A 24,960-nucleotide genomic window follows, 5' to 3' on the forward strand; every position below is an offset into this window, starting at 1 on the left:
TATCACTTATTGAGTGTTAAGCTTTAATTACCACGCTTTAATTAATTAATCCACATGTGATTAACGCAGTAGTTTGGTTTTTCGCATTGTAAGCCCTGTTTTTCAATAATAGAACACTTCGGAGTGTATTATCCTACTTATCCCATGGCCACTTGCCAAAGATGAAAATGATGTGCCCTTTACTCACATTTCTTTCATTCTAAATTAAAATATACAAAATATGTTATTATGCTTTGCTCACTGCTGACTTTCATTGTCCTGTCCCTCTGCGCTTAATCGCGTTGCTATGGATTTGCAAAATGGTATATCATATTCCCTGGAGGAACAATGGCGATAGTATCCTATAGTTAATGTGGTTAGGGTTAGGGTTAGGGATTTGAACCGTAAGTGAAATGGAAAGTGTCCGTTACCTTTTCTTTCAGCAATGTCTCTGACCCCTGATAGACTTGCGAGTTGAATTGCGAGGATGGGATGTGTCATTATAAGTGAAGGAACAAGATATTAGAATGCAGCAATTGCCCATTCACATACCTATCTGCATGTCTATCTCTGTCTTGAATAATCGGCAAGAGAATGGTAAATGGACTGCATTTATATAGCGCTTTTCCACCTTAGCGGCACTCAAAGCGCTTTACAATGGCTCATTTGACTCATTCACACATTCCCACTAGCTGCCATGCAAGGTGCTAATCTGCTCATTGGGAGCAATTTGGGGTTAGGTGTCTTGCTCAAGGACACTTTGACATGTGGATAGTCGGAGCTGGGATTCGAACCACTGACCCTTCGATCACTGAACGACCCGCTCTACCAACTGAGCTACAGCCGCCCCTAGAGAGAATAATACTGCGTGCGTACTCGCAGGAGAATATGTGATGTGAAACTCTGACTCTAGCTGTGCATTTGCCAATCAGAATCAAGTATTCCCCTCACCCAGTGACCTGGTCGGGTTACTTGGCCATGCAGATAAGGCGGGTTTACAGCTCTCAGTTCCATATCAACTGGCAGAGTCAGTAGGAGAGCGATCACGATTGTTGGACAGGAAGATGAACTGATGAAGACTTTGAATTAGCAACAAGTTGTGTTTCTGCCCATTGTCTTACTTACTTACATTTGGATTGCTTTGCCTTCTTATTACATTTTATTCAACAATGAATGAAGGTATATTTTGTAAAGAATACATTGATTGATTGATTGTTTGTTTGATTGATTGATTGACTGACTGTTTCATTTTCTGTTTGACTAATTAATCTATTAGCCTGCATTTAAAGTAACTGATCCTTATAATGTTACTTTCTTATTCCAGATGTTTAATTTACACATAAAGAGTAAGTTCTTAGTTCTATTTCTACAGTGTGGCTTCTGAGTCTTATTTTGGTTTGTCTACTAAGCTGCATAATAACATAACTGTTATTAAAAGGCCTCTGGTTTTCGCTCTGTAGAACTGCAGTGTTCTATTCCGTGGGGCTCCGCCCCAAAGGGCAAGCTCCTATTGGCTTGAGAAACCCTAGCCAGCTACATTGACTGAAGAAAAAAAACATGCTTTGTAACCTCCTAAGTAGAGCAACAGAGGTGGAGCATAGCAGACCAGGCTGAGGCGAGTAGCTATTCTGCACCGTCGCGCATTTAAACAAAAACAAAAAACTCAGGAGATGAGAAACATTAACAAAAGTAGTTTCCGTCAGCGGGGGCTCTTGGGGGACGCAGGGCCTGGGCACACGAGGGAGGCCGGTCAGGCTGTGGGTGTCCTCAGAGTCCTCAGACTGCCGTCTCTCTCGCTGGCTGGGTGTTTCAGGAGCCTGGACGCTCATTAGCCAATTGGTCTCAGCTGGTGCTCTCCCTGTTTGGTCCTCATTGCCACATGGCCTGCAGGTGGGGAGGAGTGCTGCCTGGGCGATGACGAAGGGGCGGTACATCCCGTTGATCACCTGTCCACGCTGTCCAGGGTGCTGACGGGAGGTTTTACGCACGGCAGGGTCTGGCCTGTGCATCCCGAAGGCCGCACCCTGCGGCCAGGTGGCAGCTGTATAAGCAGGCTTCACCTGCATATCTGCTCCTAGAAACGTTCAGCTCGCAAGAAGAGTGAGAAGCAGGAAGAAAGAGATGACTACACATTGACTCACCGTACAGTAGAGCTCAGCTCAGATGGTGGTGATGATGTAGAGGTACCTCCTCAGCAGCCAGCGCCGATGTTGTGCCTGCCGCTGTCTGATGAAGAAGAAGATGTTTCTGAGGCCGACGAACACTCAGCCTCAGAAGCCCCAGAGGCGAGCAGTTCGTCTTCCAGTGGGCCACTGGGTCCCTCGACCGCGACCTCTCAAAGCTGCTGGAGAGATCATCATCTTGATGTTCCCCTCCCGGAGGATGTGGCTGTGATGGGGTTGCCTCTCTGGAGCTCATCCTCCAAGCCTGCACCTCGTCTCCTCCCGGTGATGCCTGACCTGGATACATTCATAGAGGCGGTATGGGGCCAGCCTGCTTCACCGAGAGCTCCGCTATGTCCCCTAGTGAGAGGTACCAGAGTGGCCGGCTGGAATTAAGTAATGACCACTGGCTCTCCTCTGCTCGAACCCGACATCGCCACCTGGCTCCTCCGCCTCTGGTTCGGCCAGAAAACCATCCATGTCCGACCCCAAGGACAAGACCACTATGTCCTTGGCAGAGAAGACCTACGAGCTGGCGGTGCAAGCTGTCGCTGCCACCTCATCCATTGCCATGTTAGCCATCTACATTGGCCAGCTGGATAAGGAGTCGGGCCCCTCTTCCTTGGAAGCGCAGAGCGTAGATGGCCGAAGCGGCCGGGGTCGTCGGCCAGCTTGTAAGAATCTCAGCCTCCTGCCTTGGCGGAGTGATGGCCACTTCTGTCACTTCTGTCCAGGAACGCCATCTGTGGCTGTCGTTGACCGGTCTGCGTGATGAGTCCTTCTCAACTCGCTGGTAAGCAAGTCCGGGTTGTTTGGTTCTGCTGTTTCCAACATCCTCGAGCAATGTCGGAGCCAGGAGCAAGACCGGCTCCCCCTCGCCGTTCCGGGGAGGCACAGTGTGCCGGCGCGTCCTCGTGTCTCGGCTGCTGCTGTTTCTACTGTGAGAAGGCGTCGGTCTCAAAAAACAAGCCCAAACAACCTGCTGTGGTGTCTCGCCCACCCGCGGCCCATCGACCGGCTGTCCCGCCGGCCATCGGGGCTTCCAGCCCGGTGCGCCAGCTGCCCACCCACAGGCTTGGGGGAAGAAACGGCGCACCTACTGACGGGGTCCATGACTGTCCTTTGCCTTACCCACCATGCTCTTTTAAGAGCGGTGGTTTGAATGTTGATGAAGGCGACTATAATAATACAGATAATTGTTATTTTGGTTGTCCTGTGCCTGTCTGTGGTAATGTACAGTCTGCATCTAAGGTGTGCTTTGCTTAGCTAGCAAATGGTAGAGCCGTGTTGTAGCTCCTTTGCACAGAGAAAGAGGGGGGGGTGGTGGTGCTTGTGAGTACAATAGGGCCCAGCCGCTCAGAGCTCCGGTCCCATCAGAAAACTGTTGTCTCTGGTTCGAGCTGTGGCGTCTTCCCCTGCTATATTAGCAGACGTGACAACCGCCGGTCTCACGGTTAAGGCAGGGAATGTGTTCAACAAGATCCACCTGTTCGCTGCTGCCTTGTTTGAACTTGTCACAACCTCCGGTTCGAGCTGCGGCGTCCTCCCCTGCTATATTAGCAGACGTGACAACTGCCGGTCTCACCGTTGAGGCTGGGAAAGGTATGTGTTCAACCAGGTCCACTTTTTCATTGCTGCCCTATTTGAACTTGTCACAACCCTTGTGGTACGACTGCCGGCGGGACCTAGTCTGGCGCTCTCCCGCCCGGCGGCGGTCATTAACTCGAATCGAGCAACAGCGCCCTTCCCTGTTGGTTTGACAGGTCGATCGGCTGCACACTTGACGAGCAAAGAGTGCAGTTTCGGGGTTGTTGATTCCTCGGTTCGAGCGGCGGCATGTTTTCCTGCTTCTACAGCAGATAAAACATTCCCCCGTTTCTCCGGGGACAGACGGTGGGAGATACGAAATGTGACAGCAGCCTCATCGGCGCAACGCAAACCCTAGATGTCACTGGCCTATGACCACACTCTGTTAGGTGGTGTACTAACTGGAGGTTTACTAGGTATGTAATGTAATGATACTTAAAGGAGAATGCTCGTTTTTGACAACCTGGACCTTATTTACGGCATACCACCACAACAAGCCCTTGCTCTATGTAAGCACAACTAGCGATTCATAAAGACAGATTGATGAAAGCAACCGTTTCGCGGCAGAAAAAATATATTTTTTGAAGCTGCATTCTCAGTGCCCCGTCCGCCGCCATTACATGGACATACTGGCTCGTGCTGGATTTTACATTTCTTCTACAGGCCTCCGAATTACACCAGTTATCTCGTAAGTCAAACGTCTTATAATATGCCGTAAATAAGGTCCAGGTTGTCAAAAACGAGCATTCTCCTTTAATGGTAGTTTTGTTGATGCCCCAACATCACACACAAACACGGTATATACTTCTACTACTACTACTACTACTGTACTACTACTGTACTACTACTACTACTACTACTACTACTACTACTACTACTACTACTAGTAGTACTACATTTTCTTATACTATTACATCTACTACTATTAGTACTACTACTGTACTACTACTACTACTACTACTACTACTACTGCTACTACTACTGCATGTATACTAGTATAATCTCACCAACTGACAACTGAACCCATCTAGTCCTCACTCTGAGAAAGTGTTTACTCCATTTCAGTGTACTTAAACACCATCCACCCTCATTTACTCAAATAACCCCATACAGTACATGCATTCATGTTGATGCACCGTACAGAAAATATGATTTTGTTAGTTAATTTACACTAGAGACTATAATGTATAGTGCTTCCCATAAGAAGAGTGAATTCATCACGTAAGGGATGCTCGAGAGAGTTTTGAGATATATGCTATCCTGTTGATTTTAAGTGTTGACTGTTGTATTTACTATGATGGATTGTATAGTGGAACATGTAGATTATGATTAATTTAATTATAAGTCCATTATGATGGCTGACTTATTCATACCCATTCATATTCACATGATTTATAACTGAACTTTTTCTAACACTGTAAATTAAATCCCCACACTATTGAAACGTACTTAGAACCCAAGTTTACCACCATTACTTTTTTCCCCCACATGTGCCATGACCGAGATACTGCAACGTTGTCCGTTTCCATCCTGGGTTTTGACGGGCGTTTCTCCTGGACATCCATCATTTCACGGCCGTCGTCTGCCTCTCTGTCTGTCACGCCGACAGGCGTGCCTCCACATAATCAATCAAACACTTTCAGGTGTCACCACCCCTCTTTCACGAAAAAAACAACAACAAATCCTCCAACGAAGCGTCATCCATCTTGAACCTCCAACAGGCAGTGTCAGTTACCCTCATCTGTGCCAAAATCACCCTGCTTTTGATGATGATTTAGGGAGGAGGATTTCTTCACTGTCTCTCTGCACACACGCATCAGTGGCTGCTGACTGATCCCAGCTTGTGGGTTCAAAACGTTCAAAATGAGGAGGTACGGTCGACAACCGTATAGTCATGTTCTATTCTTCAACTCACATGAATTCGTTCCTTCTTCCATCATTCATGTATCTTGCTGAACTCCTGCACTTCCATGCCCCAGCTAGAGAGCTGAGATGCTCTAATCAGCTGCTGCTGGCTGTCCCAAAGACTCGGCTGAAGACTAGAGGTGACCGAGCCTTTGGGGCGGCGGCCCCTAGGTTCTGGAACAGTCTGTCCTGGCACATTAGGTCAGCCCAGCCCCGAGGCCCCTAGGCTCTGGAACAGTCTACCCTGACACATTAGGTCTGCCCAGACCATAGAGATTTTTAAGTCTTCTTTAAAGACTCACCTATTCTCCCAGGCCTTCAACTCAGGTTGAGCTGGACACCGGATGGCCCCTGTATTGTACCGTATTTTATATTGCTTATTGTGTGTGGTGTATTGTAGTGTAAAGTTGCGTGCTGTGTGTTTGTTGCTTTGGACCTATGCAGCACTTTGGTCAACCTCGTTGTTTTAAATGTGCTTTATAAATAAAATTTTAGTTGAGTTAAGTCTCCCGTAGGAACACGAGAGGCTTCCGGGGTAGTTCAGCTCTGACCGTCGTCATAGACACTTTTAGTGTCCTTTATTGCGGATCTGAAACTGTGATACATGTCAAAGAAGACAGACATACACGCGTCACAACTCGCTCATTACCATAGTGTACCGGGATTGATAACTACAATATGCCAGACCATGTCAACCATTAAGAGAGGGAGCCAGAAATTAACATGCCATTATCTCATACTTTCCACAGTCTGAGGCTATTAAAGCTAATTTGGTGGCACTCTTTAGTAATTGGCTTAAAGGGGGGAATGTGTTTGCATGCTGCAAATGAAACATCAGATTCACTTTCATATTTCACCATCTCCCTCTAATCACACGAGCAGGCTGTCCAAGAGAGGGGGTCTCAGATACTTCAATAAATTACACTGAATGGATTCTTACAGATCGATGCCTACTACATGTTCAGGATGTTAAAGCAAAGTTATGAGGTGGAGTTATCATTCATGTAGGGGTGTTTTCATGAAGCTGCATACAGGAATGGTCCTCACACAATTTTGTACTGCAGTGAGTGTGCTTGGTGTGTGTGTTTTTTTGTGTGTGTGTGTGTGTGTGTGTGTTTGTGTGTGTGTGTTTGTGTGTTTGTGTGTTTGTGTGTGTGTGTTTGCTAATGGGTAGTTGTGTTAAAAAAATAAATAAATGGGCAAATCATAAATAAAAGCAACAGTAATGTGTGTGTGTGTGTGTGTGTGTGTGTGTGTGTGTGTGTGTGTGTGTGTGTGAGAGAGAGAGAGAGAGAGAGAGAGAGTTTGCTAATGGGTAGCTGTGTTAAAAAAACAAAAACAAAAAATGGGCAAATCATAAATAAAAGCAACAGTAATGTGTGTGTGTGTGTGTGTGAGAGAGAGAGAGAGAGAGAGAGAGAGAGAGAGAGATAGAGAGAGAGAGTTTGCTAATGGGTAGCTGTGTTAAAAAAACAAACAAAAATTGGGCAAATCATAAATAAAAGCAACAGTAATAGTGTGGAAATGAAGATCGAAGAAACATGCCTGTTGCCAATGCTTTTAGTATAGTGACATCAGATGACTTATTGGGCCTTTCTTCAAATCATCCAGAATCAATGCAAATCCAGTCAGGTCTAAGGCTGACATGCTGCTTGATACTCACAAAGTGCCCCGCATTTAGTGATGTTAAGGCCACTTTGGAGCACCATTTAAGGCCAATGTCAGAACCACAAAGAACAGGTAGAAAAATACATACAAGATCCAAGTGCTGTGAATGCATTTACAGAAAGCAAATCGGTCAATATGGAATGAAAGTGGACATGGCGTGAGAGCTGAGGCTGAATATGAAAGAGGATGGAAACGCTGTTATTGCTTATCATGTTTCTCTATGTGCATCGGTGGCTAATGCTACAGCCACTTTACTATGACGGAGAAGCATTGTGGGTGTAGTCACTCAACAGTCACTGCGATGAAGGAGGAGCTAATGGTCTCACCTCATTGGCATACACCCAGTGGCTGTCCTTGGATGCCAGATTGGTTTCAACAGCCTGCAGAGAGGAAGAGAGAGATGAGAGACATTAGAATTAGTGTACTGTAACAGTTGGTTAATTCCCCAGACTTAGAAGGTCAATAGCTGCATGAACACTACATGTCACTTTAGTGTCCAACTTTTTAATAGTTTGTGTGAAATGTACAGTACATCCTTTAACACGATGTGTCTAACCTGCTGTTTTTTAGAATGTTTTATTTTTTATCTACCTCTGATTGGTCAATATAGCCAATGGTTGGGTGGTAATGTTAGCTAGCCAAGCCTAGCTGAGCTAGCTACCACCAACTTACTAGGTTGGATCATGGTGGCTACAGCAACAGCAGCGCTTTCATCACTGTGTCTGTATTTTGCGGTCTTGCAGTTCTGTCACGGACGAGCCTCCGCTGCCCTGTTCTGGGGTCAGGGATTAGCTTAACACATTTGTAGAGAGCAACGGGGGTTGGCAGAGGTCCCACCCCTACATTTTCCAGAGGGAAGCCAAAAAACAGTTTCACGCAGGGGCCAGAAAGGTGAGCTGTAAAAATTCTTCCCTGACGAGACGAGAACAAATGTGAACAATACTTTTATATGTTGGTTTCCACAGTAGGGTACTGTGTTTCTTGGGGATAATTTTAACTCTGCATGTTACGAGTCTACAGATGGACTATTAGTTAGCATTCACGCTAACGTTAAGAGAGGTCAGGGGAGAATTTTTACAGCTCACTTTTCTGGCCCCCGGGTGAAACTGATTTTTATGCTTCCCTCTGGAATATGTAGGGGTGGGACCTATGCCCACCCCGGGCTGGACCTCCGCCTGCCTCCGCCTCTCGTCTCCCCGCGGGCTTCCCGATCCTGGACTCCCGCACACATTTATACTGTACCACACCCCTCAAATCAAATCAAATTTTATTTGTATAGCACACTTCATACACAGAGGCAACACAATGCGCTTTACAGAGAGCAGTGCTGGGGGGGAGCATAGGTCCCACCCCTCCGCATGTCCCTCACACACACACGCATTCACTCACGATCTCGTTTACAGGCCCTCAGACACGCATCCACACACCCTCCCCATTCTCTGACCAGCTGTTAATAAACGCGCCCACGGGTCCACCGCCACTCGTAACAGTTATAGTATGATATTAAAACTTCATGAATGTAATAACAGATAATAAATCAACTTTGAATACAACAGAGCATTGTGTGTGTGTATGTGTGTGCGTGTATATGTATGAGTGTGTGTGTGTGTGTGTGTGTGTGTGTATCAGTGGAGGCTCGTCCATTGAAGCAGGGGAGGACAGTCCTCCTCAGTTTTTGGAGAGAAGAGAGGGATTAAAATATACATTACGTTTTGTTCATAAAGAAGGTTTTCCCTATGGATAAAAACCCATTATTGAAATTCTAAACCTCCAACAGTGACATCTATAACATGCAGCTGGAGGACCCATAGATATCTATGGAAGGGAGGCTAGCCTCCCTTAGGGCGGGTTCTTTTCTCTTAAATCAATGTAATGCCTTTTTTCTTGCTAATTTGTGATTGGCCAAAACGCTGAAAAATTACCGCAAGGGAGGACAGTACTCCGGCCCTGTCTGAACAGGATTCAGATATTGACATTTTGTTAGTCCAATCACATTCCAGATTCCAGATTTACCACAGTGAAGGCCGATTGGGTCGGTGTTGATGTCTGTGTTTCTCTTCCCTGTGCCATTGGAGATTTTTTGTGTGTTCGTAGCTCCATACATCCGAAAGTATTATGGGACATATTAAACATCAAACTGTTTGTCTATTTGTCTTGATTCTAGCCATCTAAATATCTAAGCTGACATTAATACTTTTTGAGCTAGAGCCGTCTGAACACGACAGTTCCACTGGCTGGCTATAGCCGGTAACGTTAGCTACGAGGTGCACGTCAGGCTACGGCATAGGCAGGCTGCTGATTGGCTGGAGGCGAAAACTGTCGGCAACTCGTCCAAAACATTTCTAGAGACTGGGTCGCAACACCGGATCGGAGAAATCCACAGCCTGGCTCCTGCTTGCGTGAGAATTGATTGCTTTGCGGTGCTTATTCCTCATCCAGTGATGGATGGATGGATGGAAAACTTTCAACTGAATGTTCATATTGTTCTGATAATTGTAGACTATAGCAACATAAGAGTGGCAGCTTTGACAGCAACCCAAATGAGCTAATCCCATAGCTGTACCATTGCTAGCTAGCCATGAGCGAACTGTTGGATACTGCATTTGCTGTGCAACATATTCCATTGTCCAGTTGTCAAATCTATTTGCCAACAAACTGTTTGAGAGCCAGCACACCTCAGTGTCCCCTAATCAAAAACATTTTTAATATGTCACCTAACCTCTCCAGCACCTCACCAATATCAATTATTTTCTCTCTTTAGAGAAGAGTACAATCCATTACAACAACTATTGCTTACAATGTTTTATTGTTGTTTTGTAATATTTTATCATGAATATGATAAATAAATACTGCATGCAGTTAAAGTAAGTGTTATTCAGTTTTTCATATGCTAAAATTGACTGTAAATCCACTTTAAAGCTGATATTTCAAATAATAACTGACTGAGGGAAAGTGCCCCCTGGCGCCCATGGGCGGTTCGCCTCTCTTCCTCCTGTCCTCAGTTTTTTGAGTCACCAGCCGCCACTGGTGTGTATATGTGTGTGTGCATGTATGCGTGTGTGTGTGCGTATATGTGTGTGTGTGTATGTGCGTGCGTGTGTGTGCTTGCGCCCTTCATAGGAGAGCTGCCTGTTGCTTATCTCTGTTTTTATTCCAGGCTGTGGATGATTTCTGGCGTACCAGGTATGGACACAGTTGACCTGTTCACACGTGCCCTGTCATACATGTTCACACCTGCCCTGTCATACATGTTCACACCTGCCCTGTCATACCTGTTCACACGTGCCCTGTCATACATGTTCACACGTACCCTGTCATACATGTTCACACGTGCCCTGTCATACATGTTCACACCTGCCCTGTCATACAGTACATGTTCACACCTGCCCTGTCATACATGTTCACACGTGCCCTGTCATACATGTTCACACGTGACCTGTCATACATGTTCACACGTGCCCTGTCATACATGTTCACACGTGCCCTGTCATACATGTTCACACGTGCCCTGTCATACATGTTCACACGTGCCCTGTCATACATGTTCACACGTGTCCTGTCATACCTGTTCACACATGCCCTGTCATACATGTTCACACATGCCCTGTCATACCTGTTCACACGTGCCCTGTCATACATGTTCACACGTGCCCTGTCATACTGTACATGTTCACACGTGCCCTGTCATACATGTTCACACGTGCCCTGTCATACATGTTCACACGTGCCCTGTCATACATGTTCACACGTGCCCTGGAGGACGTACACTAAATAATGACACCTGGAAGAGACAGGGTATTGTAACAACTGGCCAAATATTTAATAATAAAATACTGTCCCTCCAACAACTTAAAGAGCAGTTTGGTATACAGGACTCCTCTTTCTTCATATTATACAATATCACTATTCTGTTGCATGTATTTGTCTACATAGCATAAATCCAATTTTAAAAAGCACTTCCAATTTCTACGGGAAAATTGGCTAAATCCGGGAAAATCTGAAACACTAGTTGTAAGGACCGACAGTAAGTTGGCATGGCGGTGAAGGACCCCATTCTGTGAGATTGCAACGCACATTGGGATGTTACCACCACGGCCAAGAAAACAGCTCAAAAATAGCTCAGTTCAAAATAGGTCAGTGGCCCATGATGTCTCTCCCTCTTTTTGCTTTTGTCAGGTTACTGTAAACCCAGCCTCATTTATGAATGGATTGCAACAGCATCCATTTGCAAAACTCTGAAAAAATACATTGTGTACTTCAAAACAGGCCTACTACGGTATACAGTAAATGAACATGTAAAAAGGTTCTGTGCGCAGTGTATAATACTGAAGTGTTCTCCATAGGACTCTTACTTTTTTCAATTGGGACTCACTAAAGTTGTTTCATCTGTGTGTTTTTTACAGTGCTTACGCCATATTGGTGGTGTTGTGGTCCGGCGCTCTCCGTCTCGCGCTGCCTCGTCGGCGTGCCCAAGCCGCTCTCCCTCCCCCAGTTCTGACGCGCCGGAGACATCGGAGCGCGCGCGCCGCGCCCTGCGGGGACGAGCCGTGTGCCGCACCAGGTGTGTCCCATCACCATCAAGCGCACCTGGGACACTCAACGTCGCGGTCTCCAAAAGCACTCCCAGACCGTCTCTCAGTGCGTCGACGTACTGACCCTTGTGGTAATTGCTCTGACAAGCCTCCCGAACCAAACCTCTAGCTAAGCCTCTTGTTGTTTCACACCTAATCCCCGTTGTTTCCCGTTAACATGGAACCCTCGCTCTCGGACACCCCACCTCGGACACCTGGTGCCTCAGCCGACACGCACATTCACAACACGCTCAACACATTCGCGTGCACGCACACACGCAGTTTAGATACACACCTCACAAACAAAACCTCCAGACGCACCACACATCCTCTCACACTTCCCTCCCGATTATTATAATAAACGCCCTCGGGCTAAAACCTTGCCCCTGTGTCCGTCTGCCTTTTGGGTCTGTTACATTGGTCTGGCTCTGAACACAACAGGTGGGTTGACATTTACAGTAAGCACCTAAGTGTCTGGACACTCAACTGCCGTGTTTGATCAGTTGGTTCATGGGTGTGGTATTTTGAAAGGTAGTGTTTTGAAATGGCAAAGAACATCATAGATTTCTGTGTCTAAGGTAGAGAAGTGTATTTAGTGTTTTGCAAAAGGTGTGAGGCTGAGAATGTGCTTGTAGTTGGACACATCTGGGCTGAGGTTTTGCTCCTTGAGTGTCAGATTTAATTAACTCTGTGTTTAATTTTAGTGTTGAAGCAAATGGAAAAAAAAAACAGTATTATCCTTTGTTTTACTGTAGTACAATAATGGATGACTGAAAATACAAGTTTTGTTTTTTGTGTGTTGTGGATAAAAGTGTTGTAACTCATCACTCATGACTAATACAGTATAATATTAAGTAATAAGCAATGTGTAAACACATTTCTGGCAACAATGGGACTCGAACCGAGAACCTTGGATTGAACTTTACTCTCATATAAATGTGGCCATGAAACCCCCCCTTTTCTCTCTATTTTTCCCTCTCTTTTTCTTCTCCCCCCTTATTTTCCTTCCCCCCCCCCCCCCCTTAACAGACTACTGTTAACCAGCTTGCTTGGCACAGTGGCTGAGTGGTTAAGCTGTTGCAGTAGTGATCTGCAAGGGAAAAATTTCAGTTTTAATTTTTAGCTACTTTGAAAACCGTATATGTCATTGACCCATATATACTGTATATATATATATATATATATATATATATATACACTAACTAGGCCCTTTTGTTTCAGCTATTAACAGTCTCTGTTGTCTCATGTGGGTGTTTGAGGACCGGCTTCACCTTGTAAACAAATGCAGGTGTGCAGCTCTACTGAATGTGCATAGTGTTTACTGTTTTATGACAGTTGTCCAAAAGTGAACCTGTAGTAAATCGCAAAAACACCACATCCTCCATTGGGCCACTTTCAATATAGAACATAAAGGGGCAGATATACTAAGATGCACCTGTTTTAGACATAATTTCATCACAACGTGTGCCTGAAAACATGGCATGGTATGTATGAACGCATGCACATGGCTCAAACTGCATTTTGCCTGGCGCGAGGGCAAGTTGTACTTGTCCTACTCATGCACAGGCATTCATTGGAGGGTCGAGGGGAAAGTGGGAGTAGCACACACAAAAAGTTGAGTATGCACAAGGAGAAACTGAACAGTATCCCATTGTACTGTGTGTACAGGTATGGAAACTGCAGACTAAAGCGCACGTCTGTTTTGCGGTGAGATTTCTCCGCCTTTGAAAAGCAGGTGTAATCAGTTAGCGCGTAACCCACCGACACATAACCATCTCTCACATAATTAGCTGGCTAGCAAAATACCAGTATCCACAGATCCCAAACCGATCTGGCAATCCAACAGCCTAATGCTATTTTGTTTCAAGCAGCCTTCTTCTCGAAGACAGGCCAGATGAGCTGAGCACAGCCATTCTTGAATATGTTTGATAATCCGAAACAAATTATTCCGATGCAGTAAGTTATGCTTATTTTATCTTATAATGTGGAGAGCATCAACAAAACAAAAAAGAGCATTCACAATGCAGCCGTAACTGATTAGACAATTATCACCAATCAGACTTGTTTCAAATGTGCTTTACAAACAAAAACTATTATTATTATTATTATTATTATCTGCCCCAAAGAGTTAAATGGTAACTCACATGATCCTATTGGGTTGTGAGTCAAATAACTTCATTCTATCTCAGTGTCGTTAGCACAGGGACAGCGCTACCCTAGTAGAACCACGGCAACACTGATCATGTAGAGCACAAGGGTTGGAATGGTTGGATTGTAGCTACTCATTCCACAGCCCCACTGCGACCATAATGTGGGTAGGCGGTCCCTACCTGTAAACTCTTCAATACGCCCGATGTACCGTAGAGACCCTGCAGACCCACGATTCAGGCTTGACATCTGTCATGCTTACCGTCTGTCTTCTTTTTCGCTGTCATTAGTCTCCAAATGGACCCTTTTTATGATTTGCAATGGAGACAGATGGCTCTACAGTGTCTCATCCTTACACATAACCAAAAAAGCCCTCCGTATTCTTACCTAACCACGCGGTCCTCATCAATAATAGTGCATGTTGCAGATGGAAAGCTGGTGATCGATCTCCTAACCTTGGAAGAGCCATGATTTGATTTTAATGCCCCCTCATTTCCAGCTCATTCTCATAAAATCCACCCAGGCCCCCGAACAGAAGAGTAATATTTACCTCCACGGTTGGAATGCTCCATCTCTCACTCATGCCTGAATGAAAGGGGGCCATATGCCTTCAAACTGCTCTCAGATTCAGACGGATAGCCCTCTTCTATCGACAGAGACGCCGACATATACCAAACAGCTGCTCGACTTAGTGATCTGCTACAGATTTATTCACCATTGTAAAAGTAACGAGCAGCGGTTCTCTGGATCGCACGCCTCGAGTCTGGATCCGAGTCACATCTTCCAACGCAGATGTACTGTAGGCAATCGAGCTGCTCAGCAACACAGAGACTAATCACATTGTTTTCTACATAACATTAGACAGTAATCAGTAGGGCAAGGGCTGCTCAGGGCTCACCTCAGGCATTAGGTCTACTCACAATTGATTTAATACTGGAGTGTGAATTAAGCGATTGGTTTGATGACGTTATCAAATGACACCGGGGGAGGGGGGGGGGGGTTGTTGTTGCAGAGGTGGAAGAGCTGTATATTGACACCTTGTGTATCAGCTGGCCTATTAGCAGGTTACAGCCCTCAAGGTTTTAGTGTTGTTTAGGTTTATAGTAGGAACTGTCAGGCAACACCTGGACAGTCAAGACGTGTACTAGTGGCCAGGCAATACACACAACATGTTGGGAATTAAGCTGTGTGTGTGTGTGTGTGTGTGTAGAGGAAAGGAGAGCTGACAATAGAAAAACACAACTATCCCTGAGTCCCTGTCTGTCTATCTATCTCCCCCCCCCCCCCCCCCCCCCCATGCCACTTATTGAGCTTCCCCAAAGCATGTCTGTGTTTCCATCCTTTGGGAGGTGTTTGGAGGTACTTTCAGTCACCTCCGTCACCCCAGTATTGGGACAGCAGGTTCTATTAAATGCATGACAGCCCTCATGCATATTCATACACACAGAGAAAACTAGCCTGTAGTGATCGGGGGGGAGGTGGCCATTTTGAATAGATGGCACGTACCCTGAATGTAATACTCAACTTCGAGCTGCGCAAGTGAGGAGAAAGGAGGGGCAAGTGAGTGGATTTTCGCATATGTTTTTTTTGCAAACCCTAACCCTTTTTTGTGTGTCATAGCAGTCCGAGTTGCAGAATTTGCTCAATGTGAGCAGCCTCTGTAATGTGATGCCCCCGCGTACTGTATAGGCATATCCATTTTGATTTTGAATGGAAGAGCAAACCAAACCCTAGCCCTTCTCATTCCTGTTGTCGCATGCTCGCTCATGCCAGACAACAGTCCTTTCCCGCTCCATTCACTTCGCCGTCAAAATAAATAGGTATTGGATTATTTCGGAGAGGCGCTCATATTTACAAGTCTCAGATAAACATGAAACTTCACTTACCTAAGCAAAGGGGTCTATTTAAACAAATGCTGGGTTTTGAAGCCTCGGCGCTACCATTAAATAACTTATTTAGACGCGTTCTGTCCGAGTGAATTTATTTTTCCGAGGTAGTCTTCTTCTGTGGTGATGGCAGTGCTTTGAAGCTTCAAAGAGACCGCCACCACCACAGAAGAAGACTACAGTCTCAGCTCGTACACACACGTTTGAGAATTGTCTTTAGACTGAGGTATTTTCCAATTGTTTGCAGTTAACGGAGTAAACAGGTTTTGGGTGTAAGAGTAATTTCACTTTCATTTTGAGCCCACATACACTATGCAGTTTGTCATAAACTGAAAGCGAAATGAATGTTACACCAATCAATCAATCAATGTACTGGTGACAGTAATTATTAGCAATCAAAATTAACAAATGAAAAGCAATGAGCTTCTGTCAATTATTCAAATAACTGCTCCACGAAGCATTGAACAGCTACCAATCTAGCGACCCAAATGCTGTGCTAATTGTAGCTGGCGATTTTAACCAGGCAAACCTCAAGAAAGTGCTGACCAGCTTCCAATTGGACGGAACAGCATGCGGGTCTCACTGCATGACTCACTATGGTGTAGGTTCACCAACACAAGTTACACAACTGTTGAACAACTGCTAAAAGACAATACAGACATAAACACACACAGAGGAAGTAATTGAAATAATCATGGAGGCTACAGAGGAGAATGTAGCCAAGCAGACCATCAAAACCACCCTAACCAGACACCCTGGATTAACAAAAAAACATAAGAGGCACTAAAAAAGTGCACCGCTGCCTACAAACTAGGACTAGAGACTGGCAACATGGACGAATATAAGGCAGCAGCAAGTGGCGGCTGGTCAATAAAGGGCTATGGGGCACCACAACTTTTTTTAAATGAGTAATTATTATGTATATATAGTTAACAAGTGCTAGCTAGTAACACATTAGCTAGTATACGATTATTTGTAATTGCCATAAAGATCGGGAGGTTTTTTGTTAGCTATGATCTCCATCCTTAATAAATAGATGGCTAGCAAGCACGTTTGCTAGCTAACATTAGTTAGACAGTGCTAGCTAGTAGTAGTTAGCTAGCTAGCTAGCTAACTAGCCACTCAAAACCTCCCAAGCTCTCTCCATCAACATCCTCTGAACCAGGCTCCCAAGCTCTCTCCATCAACATCCTCTGAACCAGGCTCCCAAGCTCTCTCTATGACCATCCCTCTGAACCAGGCTCCCAAGCTCTCTCTATGACCATCCCTCTGAACCAGGCTCCCAAGCTCTCTCCATGACCATCCCTCTGAACCAGGCTCTCTCCATGACCATCCCTCTGAACCAGGCTCTCTCCATCACCAGACTGCCCCAAGCCTCTCCTCACCAGACTCTGCCTCAGACATTCCAAGACCTGTGCCCTCTCTTTTGAGGTGAGTGTGTGAGACAGTATGTTTGTGGGTGACTAAAGTATTCTCTTTCTGAGCATGTCAGAGGCTATACACTGTACTCTGTTGTCTCACATTCGTTGTCATTCACAAAGTCTACAACCACCAGCCTCTGTCCCAGGCTCTCTCCATCAACAGACTGCCCCAAGCCTCTCCTCACCAGACTCCTATGCCAAAGTCTTATGCCCTCTTTAATGAAATAATGTTCGATACAAATTGTTGGTGTTTCACCACACCTCAGCACCATAACTTAAATAGGTGATGTTTTTTTTTTTAAAGAACAGGCTAGTACACAGAATTACATTTTCATGTATGTGAAAATGGAGCCTGTCGTCCAGGTCACAGAGATGCTTTTTTAATGGCACTCTATCAAACAGTAGATTTAAACTGCGGTGTTCCACAGGGGAGCTGCCTTGGCCCGCTCCTTTATTCCATATTCACAAATGATTTGCCATCTACTATTCGGGAAGCATCCCTGACAATGTACGCGGAGGATTCTACTCTTCATTATGCCGCTCCCACATGTTTTGAGCTCAACCAGGTTTTGACTAAGGAGCTTAGCATCATATACAATAGGATTAAGGTAAATACACTTGTGCTGAACACATCAAAAAAGGTTACCATGATATTTGGCTCTAAGCATAAGCTAGCCCAAGATCAAAGTCAAATCTTGTCATTGAGGGTGAAGTCATTCAACAAGTAAAGAAAATCAAGCTATTGGGACTCAGCCTTGACAGTACTCTGTCTTGGTCCGACCATATTGATATTGTTTGTAGAATGGGTGTAGCAGTAGCTGCAGTGAGGAAATGTGCACCATTTCTTCCATCATCTTTGCGAAAACAAATTGTTTTCTCATTGGTTCTCTGTCATCTGGATTATTGCTCAGGGTTAGGGTTCTGCCTCTAAAAGCCTACTCAGGAAGTTACAAATAATACAAAATAAGGTAGCTCGACTGTGCTGCTCATCTAGGGCTAATGTGGCTGAAATGCATGTGAAACTAAAATGACTGAGTGTGGAGAAAAGGTTGGCAGCCAATTTGCTTCTTTTCTTTCATAAGGTTTCACACCAGACACCTGAATTCATGTTTAAGACAATAAAATATTGTTCAAATACACACGCATGCTACCAGAGCGGCCAGCAGAGGGCAGATGACTACCTAGAACTGACTCTTAGAAAAACACTATTACAGGGCTGTGATGGCATGGAACAGTTTACCAAGTGACATCCGTTTAATTAGTGGTAAGGCTTGTTTTTAAAAAAGACTGAGTATTTGAGTTAGGTGCAGTCTGACTTCAGAAACTTGTTTTGTCAGGTTTGTTATTCATAGTCATTCTAGTCAAAAAGCTTGTTCAATAACATTCAACATAACAGTTGCAAATTTTCTTTTTCAATTAAATCAAGTTAAAATTCAGTTCTCCCACCCCATTTGTCTTTGTAAATAGGGAAATGTATACAGGGAAATGTTGCATTTTGCCTTTATTATTTTCTCAGAATGCACCAGAATGCTTGATTTACATGTGAAAATCACAGAAAAATCTTCTGGGGGAGGGGGGGGGGATGCCCCCAGACCCCCCTACAGGGGTTTGGTTTACAAACTTCCAGCCCCACCTAATATTTTTTTCACCAGCCGCCACTGGCAGCAGCATACAAGGTAAGGAGAGGAGTGAAGGAGGCCAAGAGGGAATATGGTGAAAAATTTAATTAAAATTCAAGGCGTGTGGCAGAGATTAAACACCATGATAAGAAGGGATCTCCATCCACCTCAGGAGGTGTAGATGCTGCTCATGTGAACAGCCTCAACACTTTCTATAAACACATTGAGACCAACAACGGCTGTTTCACCTGAGGCGGAGGAGAGTGGAGGAGAAGAGAGAGCGCTTCCTCTCTCTGAACACGACGTGAGAAGGGTGTTTAAACAGGTGAACACCAGGAAAACTGCAAGACCAGACGGGTCCTCAAGGCGTGCGCCGACCAACTGGCTCCTGTGTTCAGAGTGATATTCAACCTGTCCCTGGCCCAGTCCATCGTCACATAGCATGTACATAACTCACCCATGTCCCCCACCCTCCCCCAGGCGGTTTTTTTATTATTATTATTATTGTTTTTTTATATATGTTTTATTCAAATCCATATAGCATGTACATAATCCATCCAGACCCTTATCTATCCCATCCCCACTAATTCTATACGTAGAAAGGGTACCTATTGTTTAATTTCAGTTAATTTGCACAGTAAATTGTAACTTTTGTATAATTGTAATTTGGAATTGATTATTAGAGTTGATCTGTAGCATAATCTTGGAGCCGACAGTAACATTTCACTGTGACTATACACTGTACATTACAGTGTTACGAATAATATCTTGAATCTTGAGAATAGAAGAAGAATCTTGAGAGATTCTCGAAATTTCTCGCTTTGGACATATTTTGCATCGCTATGCCGTAAATTACAGGGGCGAGGCAAGAATAAGTAGGGGAGTGTAGCAGATTATGGACATGACAAATATTATACAGACCATACTGAGACCATCTCACTGACAGGAATGTGATCTCAAACTAAGCTGATAAAGATCTGCAAGTCTCCAGGCAAGCCAGGGACATCCTGCTCTCCCCTACCCAATGACTAATCAATGGCAGGTCACACAGGGGGAAACATTGTTTGTTTGGGTTGTTTCCTGTAAAACCTGTCACAGTAAACCTGCCAAAACCCTTTCAAGTCCAAGGACTGGTCCCTTGAAATGGGATTTTGGGGGAATCATTAACTCTTTCTCTCCTCACAATGGTCCCCCTCCCTTCCCCCGAGCAATAAAACGTATCCTGGGCCGACATTCCAATGAAAGATCTCTCCCAGCGGACTCAAACCGTCAAACAAAGAGGATGAATATTCTCTTTCATTTCCGTCATCATTAATTAAGTTTAATTACTTTCTAACAACTATGTGATGCAACCAATGTGAGAATAAGCCCTGAGAATGAAGTATGGGCATTGATGCATGGTATTTGTAAATAAGTGTTATTGAGTTTGTAAGCTCTATGCTGCTTGGTCAACCTAGCGATGTGTGGTATCAATCTGAAGCTAAAATCGTGGATCAGTTAATTATGCATGTTGGGGAAATGTACTATCATGTTGAAACCATAACAGGGATATTTGATGATCCCAGACTCTTAAGAGAATCTTAGCTCCCCTTTTATAATCCCAAGTGAGTGGGGGTCAAAGCTTGCCAAAAGAGCCCCTCACCCTGTGAGTGACCAATTGGTGCTGTCCATTCAAACAGTCTTTTGCCCTTTTTAAGTCGGAGACCGGACAGATTCTCTCTCTCTCAGTGCTCTCTCAAGTTATTTTCTTGTGTGTTCTCCTTAACATGTAACCAATGATTGAAGCTTGTGCCTGATTGATGAAAATCAATCTGTATATGTGGAATTGCTGAACAGCGGCCTTCAAGCTAAGATCTCTGTGTAATCGACGCCAGGGTCTTCAGAATTTCCACAAACTCTTCAAACGATCCACCTCTGCCGAGAGCAGAGGGTTTGAACGAGACATTTGCAACTCTGAATCATTTCAGTTTGCTGAAGTCTATGCCAAACAGCTCTGAAATTGAACTCTGTGAATATCAACGTTCGCCAAGTCTACCATCACTGGTTCAACGGAAGCGCAGGCGCGCTGCCCCCTGCGTCAAAATGAGCAACCATCAGTCACATACTACTTCCCTTCTTCGAGCCAAACAACGCCTACAGACAAATCACTTTTCAACACACTATACCGTATGGTTGCCATCCAGCGTTCTCCTGTGTGTGGTGTTGATGCAAGTGTTGTTTTAAGATGAGAGGATTTAGAATAGGCTGTGACAATCTATGACACCATTAATTTCCTTTCTGCTGTGTTTATATATCGCTACATTTGTATTGAATGACGATTGTTTTCATCCACACCACCAGATCATTCGTATGATGGGATTGGCGGCATACAAATGTTTGATAGATTACACATGGATGCTGTCGTACCATAATTTCTATCTGCGCTCGGATCTGCACTCCTTTGATAAATTGGGGCCATTGTGTCTGAGGTGCGAACACAAACTTGCTTACAAATGTTTTTTTAGACTTACTGTACTCCATCTTTCTGTTCATGTTTTTATCAATTGAGTGCACATGAATGGACAGGGAAGACATTTTGAACAAGATGGATGCTTTCACATTACCCTGTATGGACATTCAGTTCAACTACATTACATCTTGAATATGTACTGGAGAAGGACATTTGTCTTTAGAGATGGTAAGCACTGAAAACTGAACTAGACAGCACTCGGACGAGGTACCAACAACTGCCTTATAGAGTGCAAATCATCGCCCACTTTTGTTTGTGCTTCCGATCAGGAAGTGAATTTACTTCACTCACGTTTCAGAAAACCCTTATATAAAGAGTTTTAAAACTGGAACCAAGCTGGACCGGGTATGGGTGTGAAATCTGCTGAATGCGTTTGTTGAGTGCACACTTCTGAAGATACTGCAGTCAAAAAACAACCAAAATGTTTGTGAGGAGCTCAAATCCCTAGTCCTCCATGGTCAAATCATGCAATGGAGAGAGGTAGTCGTTCCTGCCCACTGGTGGTCGGTCGGAAGTATTAATAACTCCTATATATTCATAGTGAAAGAGAAAAATAACTTGGGTTAGGGTACCTTGGGCGGAATACAGTATGAACGTCATAGGTTTATTTGGGTATTACTGTGGTATTACCCTGGTATTACTATGGTATCACCCTGTTATTACCGAGCTGTAGTGTAATGCGGTACCGTTATTTGTTTTCAAGCTATGGTGCGAAGACCATGCCCATCCAGCCAGCCAGCCAGCCAGCCACCCACACACACACACACACACACACACACACACACACACACACACACACACACACACACACACACACACACACACACACACACACACACACACAGACAAGTGAACACTCGCGTGCTTGGTGGCCTTGCAAATAACAGTTAAAAGTTAAAAGAACCACAAAATTACTGTCTGTCACATGATTCCTATCCAGAGCCCAGCTCTATGAAATTTTGTTCATCAGTTAAAATGTCAGAGAGACCCAAGGATAAATAGCTGTATGAACACCTTTATTTGTGCTGAGTTATTAATTTAGTCACATAAGATACAAACTGTGCATATAAAAGGCTGGCAGCAAAATTCACTGTCTAGCTTGAAGGACAACCTCGATGTTAGAATTTGGAAACAGCTATTGCTTTTTCATTCTATACAAACTGTCAAGTTGGCCAGTTTAGCGTGACAGCTGAGGAACATTACAAAATACAACAGTATTTTGACAAACAGAATCAACACTCCTATGCTTCAGAAGCAGTTCACTTCCGGAAATAGGCTGAGCACATTTCTTCATCAATAAACACCAGTCACTCAAGGAACCACAGCATCATCTATTAAACGGGAAATGAGGAAACACTTTTGAACAACATAGTTACGCAGCTCAATCCTCACAATGATTGATCCACATAGACATCTGCCTATGGTCCTGCTGATATCACCTCATGGGCGAGCATCTTCCTCACTCGCGTGAGGCGGAAGATAAAAAGCACGCAGTCCTGCTCGCTGAACACGCTCTGACCCACTTTCGGCGATGACAAGGACGGTCAGCGCGCACAAGTCACTGACCCTTTTGCCCAACGTCAAATCAAATCAAACTTTATTTGTATAGCGCATTTCATACACAGAGGCAACACAATGCGCTTTACAGAGAGCAATGGGAGGGTGGGCATAGGTCCCACCCCTACATATTCCAGAGGGAAGAAAAAAAAAAAACAGTTTCACCGGGGGGCCAGAAAAGTGAACTGTAAAGATTCTTCCCTGACCTCTCTCAACAAGACGATTGAGCAAGCTCCTGGAAAATGTTTGTCTATTGGCTAAGAACATATACAGAGCAGTAAACATGGGCTAGATACTTCATAAGAGAGACATGACTAACAGTAGAGTGCATAAATAGTAACAGAGAAGTTGCCTAAATGGTAGGCCAGTATGTGTTAGCTATCCCTGTAGTCTCTAATATTATATTTAAGTGAATCATATAACAAAGCACAGTAAACACTTAGCAGAACAGGCTCATAGAGAATGCTGCAAGGCAGAGGTGGGGAGATAGAAAGCAGAGAGCCAAAGGTAAAAAAAATAATAAAAAAGGCGTTAATTTTTTTTACATTTCTGTCATTGTTTGTTTACCATTACATTTTACAATGCTATGATTATTTTCCCTACTGAGCTGAATGTATTATTTTAATTATGTCATAGACCACCTTGAAAAGCCACAATAACCTCTTTCAAAAAGCCAAACACCCTCTTTCCCGGTGGATTTGGTTTCTTCCAAATTATGGAATGGAAGCCCTTCCCCCTTGCCTCGTCTCAGATAAACACGTTTTCATGGTCTGCTTGCATACATTTAGGTTAGATTAAGGTTGTCCCTACTGATGATTAAGTCCTCCAAATATTAGGCTATTCAGTACATCAGATTCAATATACTTCATACCAGTATACAGTATATCATTCGGACCAATGCCAAGTGAGTAAAAAAAAGTTGATTTGTTTCCCTTACTTTTATTTTGAAAGTCCTTGAAAGAACGCTACCGGTAAGTTGAATTCCATACCGTTTGAGTGGCAACTGGTAGTGTGCTGTGTCCTGATTTTAAACTGCAAAAATGCACAAAAAAACACTAAAATTTTGCGAGCGCTTTGCGCGCTGCTGACGCTACTGACTCGTTTTTTTGGGTTGCATGACGCCCCTGGTTGGCTGGATAGGGACAGCTGACGACACAGAGTGGGAAGGAGCTAGTTAAAGAGAGGAGCAAAGCGTTCTTGACTGAAATGTAATCGCACTTTCGAACGTTTATGCCTAGACGACATGTTGCTGGCCTCTTCTACCAATGTCTATAATCGTGCGTGCGACGTCATTGCGCATGCGCAGCAACGACAGGAATCGATAGTGGAATCGTTAAGGAATCGATTCACTGGGAACCAGTTCTCAACAAGAAACGGTTTTCGATGCGCATACCTTGCTAGGAACCCTTATTGACCGCGTTTCCCGATAAAGAACATTCTTAAGGAACCCTTCTTAAGCAACCCTTTACATGGGAGTTATGAAGTACTTTGGAGTTAAGTGCTTCTTAACTCGTTCGGGAAACCCGGCCATTTACAGTACTACTACTCTTAGTGGTACAGTAAGATAACAGGCTGTGAATATGAATTTCAGGAATGTTAGGTGGGTGGCAATGCGGTGAAGCTACAGTACTTGCTAGTATCTGGCCAGAAGAGGAAGACCAGAAGATAAACATGCCAAAAGCATCACAGTAGCTGTTTTCTTTCAGTGGCAGTTTCACAAAGGTAATGACGGCCGTCATGAAATATTCACTACAGACAGATCCATGGCATCTCATCTTCTCTACAGGGCTCTGTTGCTGTGGAAACAACGTGAGACCGGGAGCTGAACAGGTCCAGTTTAGTTTAGATGAGCACAAACATGCAGTGGCCTAAATCCGCTGACACTAATGGTCCTGTAGGTATGTGAAACCCAGATTAGGGGGAGTGTCCTCCAGACCGGGAAGAGTTA

The 24,960-nt window shown here is 44.4% G+C and overlaps 1 protein-coding gene across 1 annotated transcript in view; it reads right to left on the bottom strand.

The window, feature by feature from the left end:
• Nucleotides 1-24,960, bottom strand: part of grid1a (glutamate receptor, ionotropic, delta 1a) — a gene marked incomplete at both ends in the record, with an annotated part of 259,970 nt that overhangs the window by 45,573 nt on the left and 189,437 nt on the right. Inside the window, one exon of the mRNA XM_084450816.1 lies at nucleotides 7,628-7,681. Within this exon, the coding sequence (XP_084306942.1) occupies nucleotides 7,628-7,681 (54 nt within the window). The remainder of the gene's footprint in view (nucleotides 1-7,627; nucleotides 7,682-24,960) is intronic.

This window comes from Borostomias antarcticus (genome assembly GCF_949987555.1).
Source record: "Borostomias antarcticus genome assembly, chromosome: 2".
Classification (NCBI taxonomy): domain Eukaryota; kingdom Metazoa; phylum Chordata; class Actinopteri; order Stomiiformes; family Stomiidae; genus Borostomias; species Borostomias antarcticus.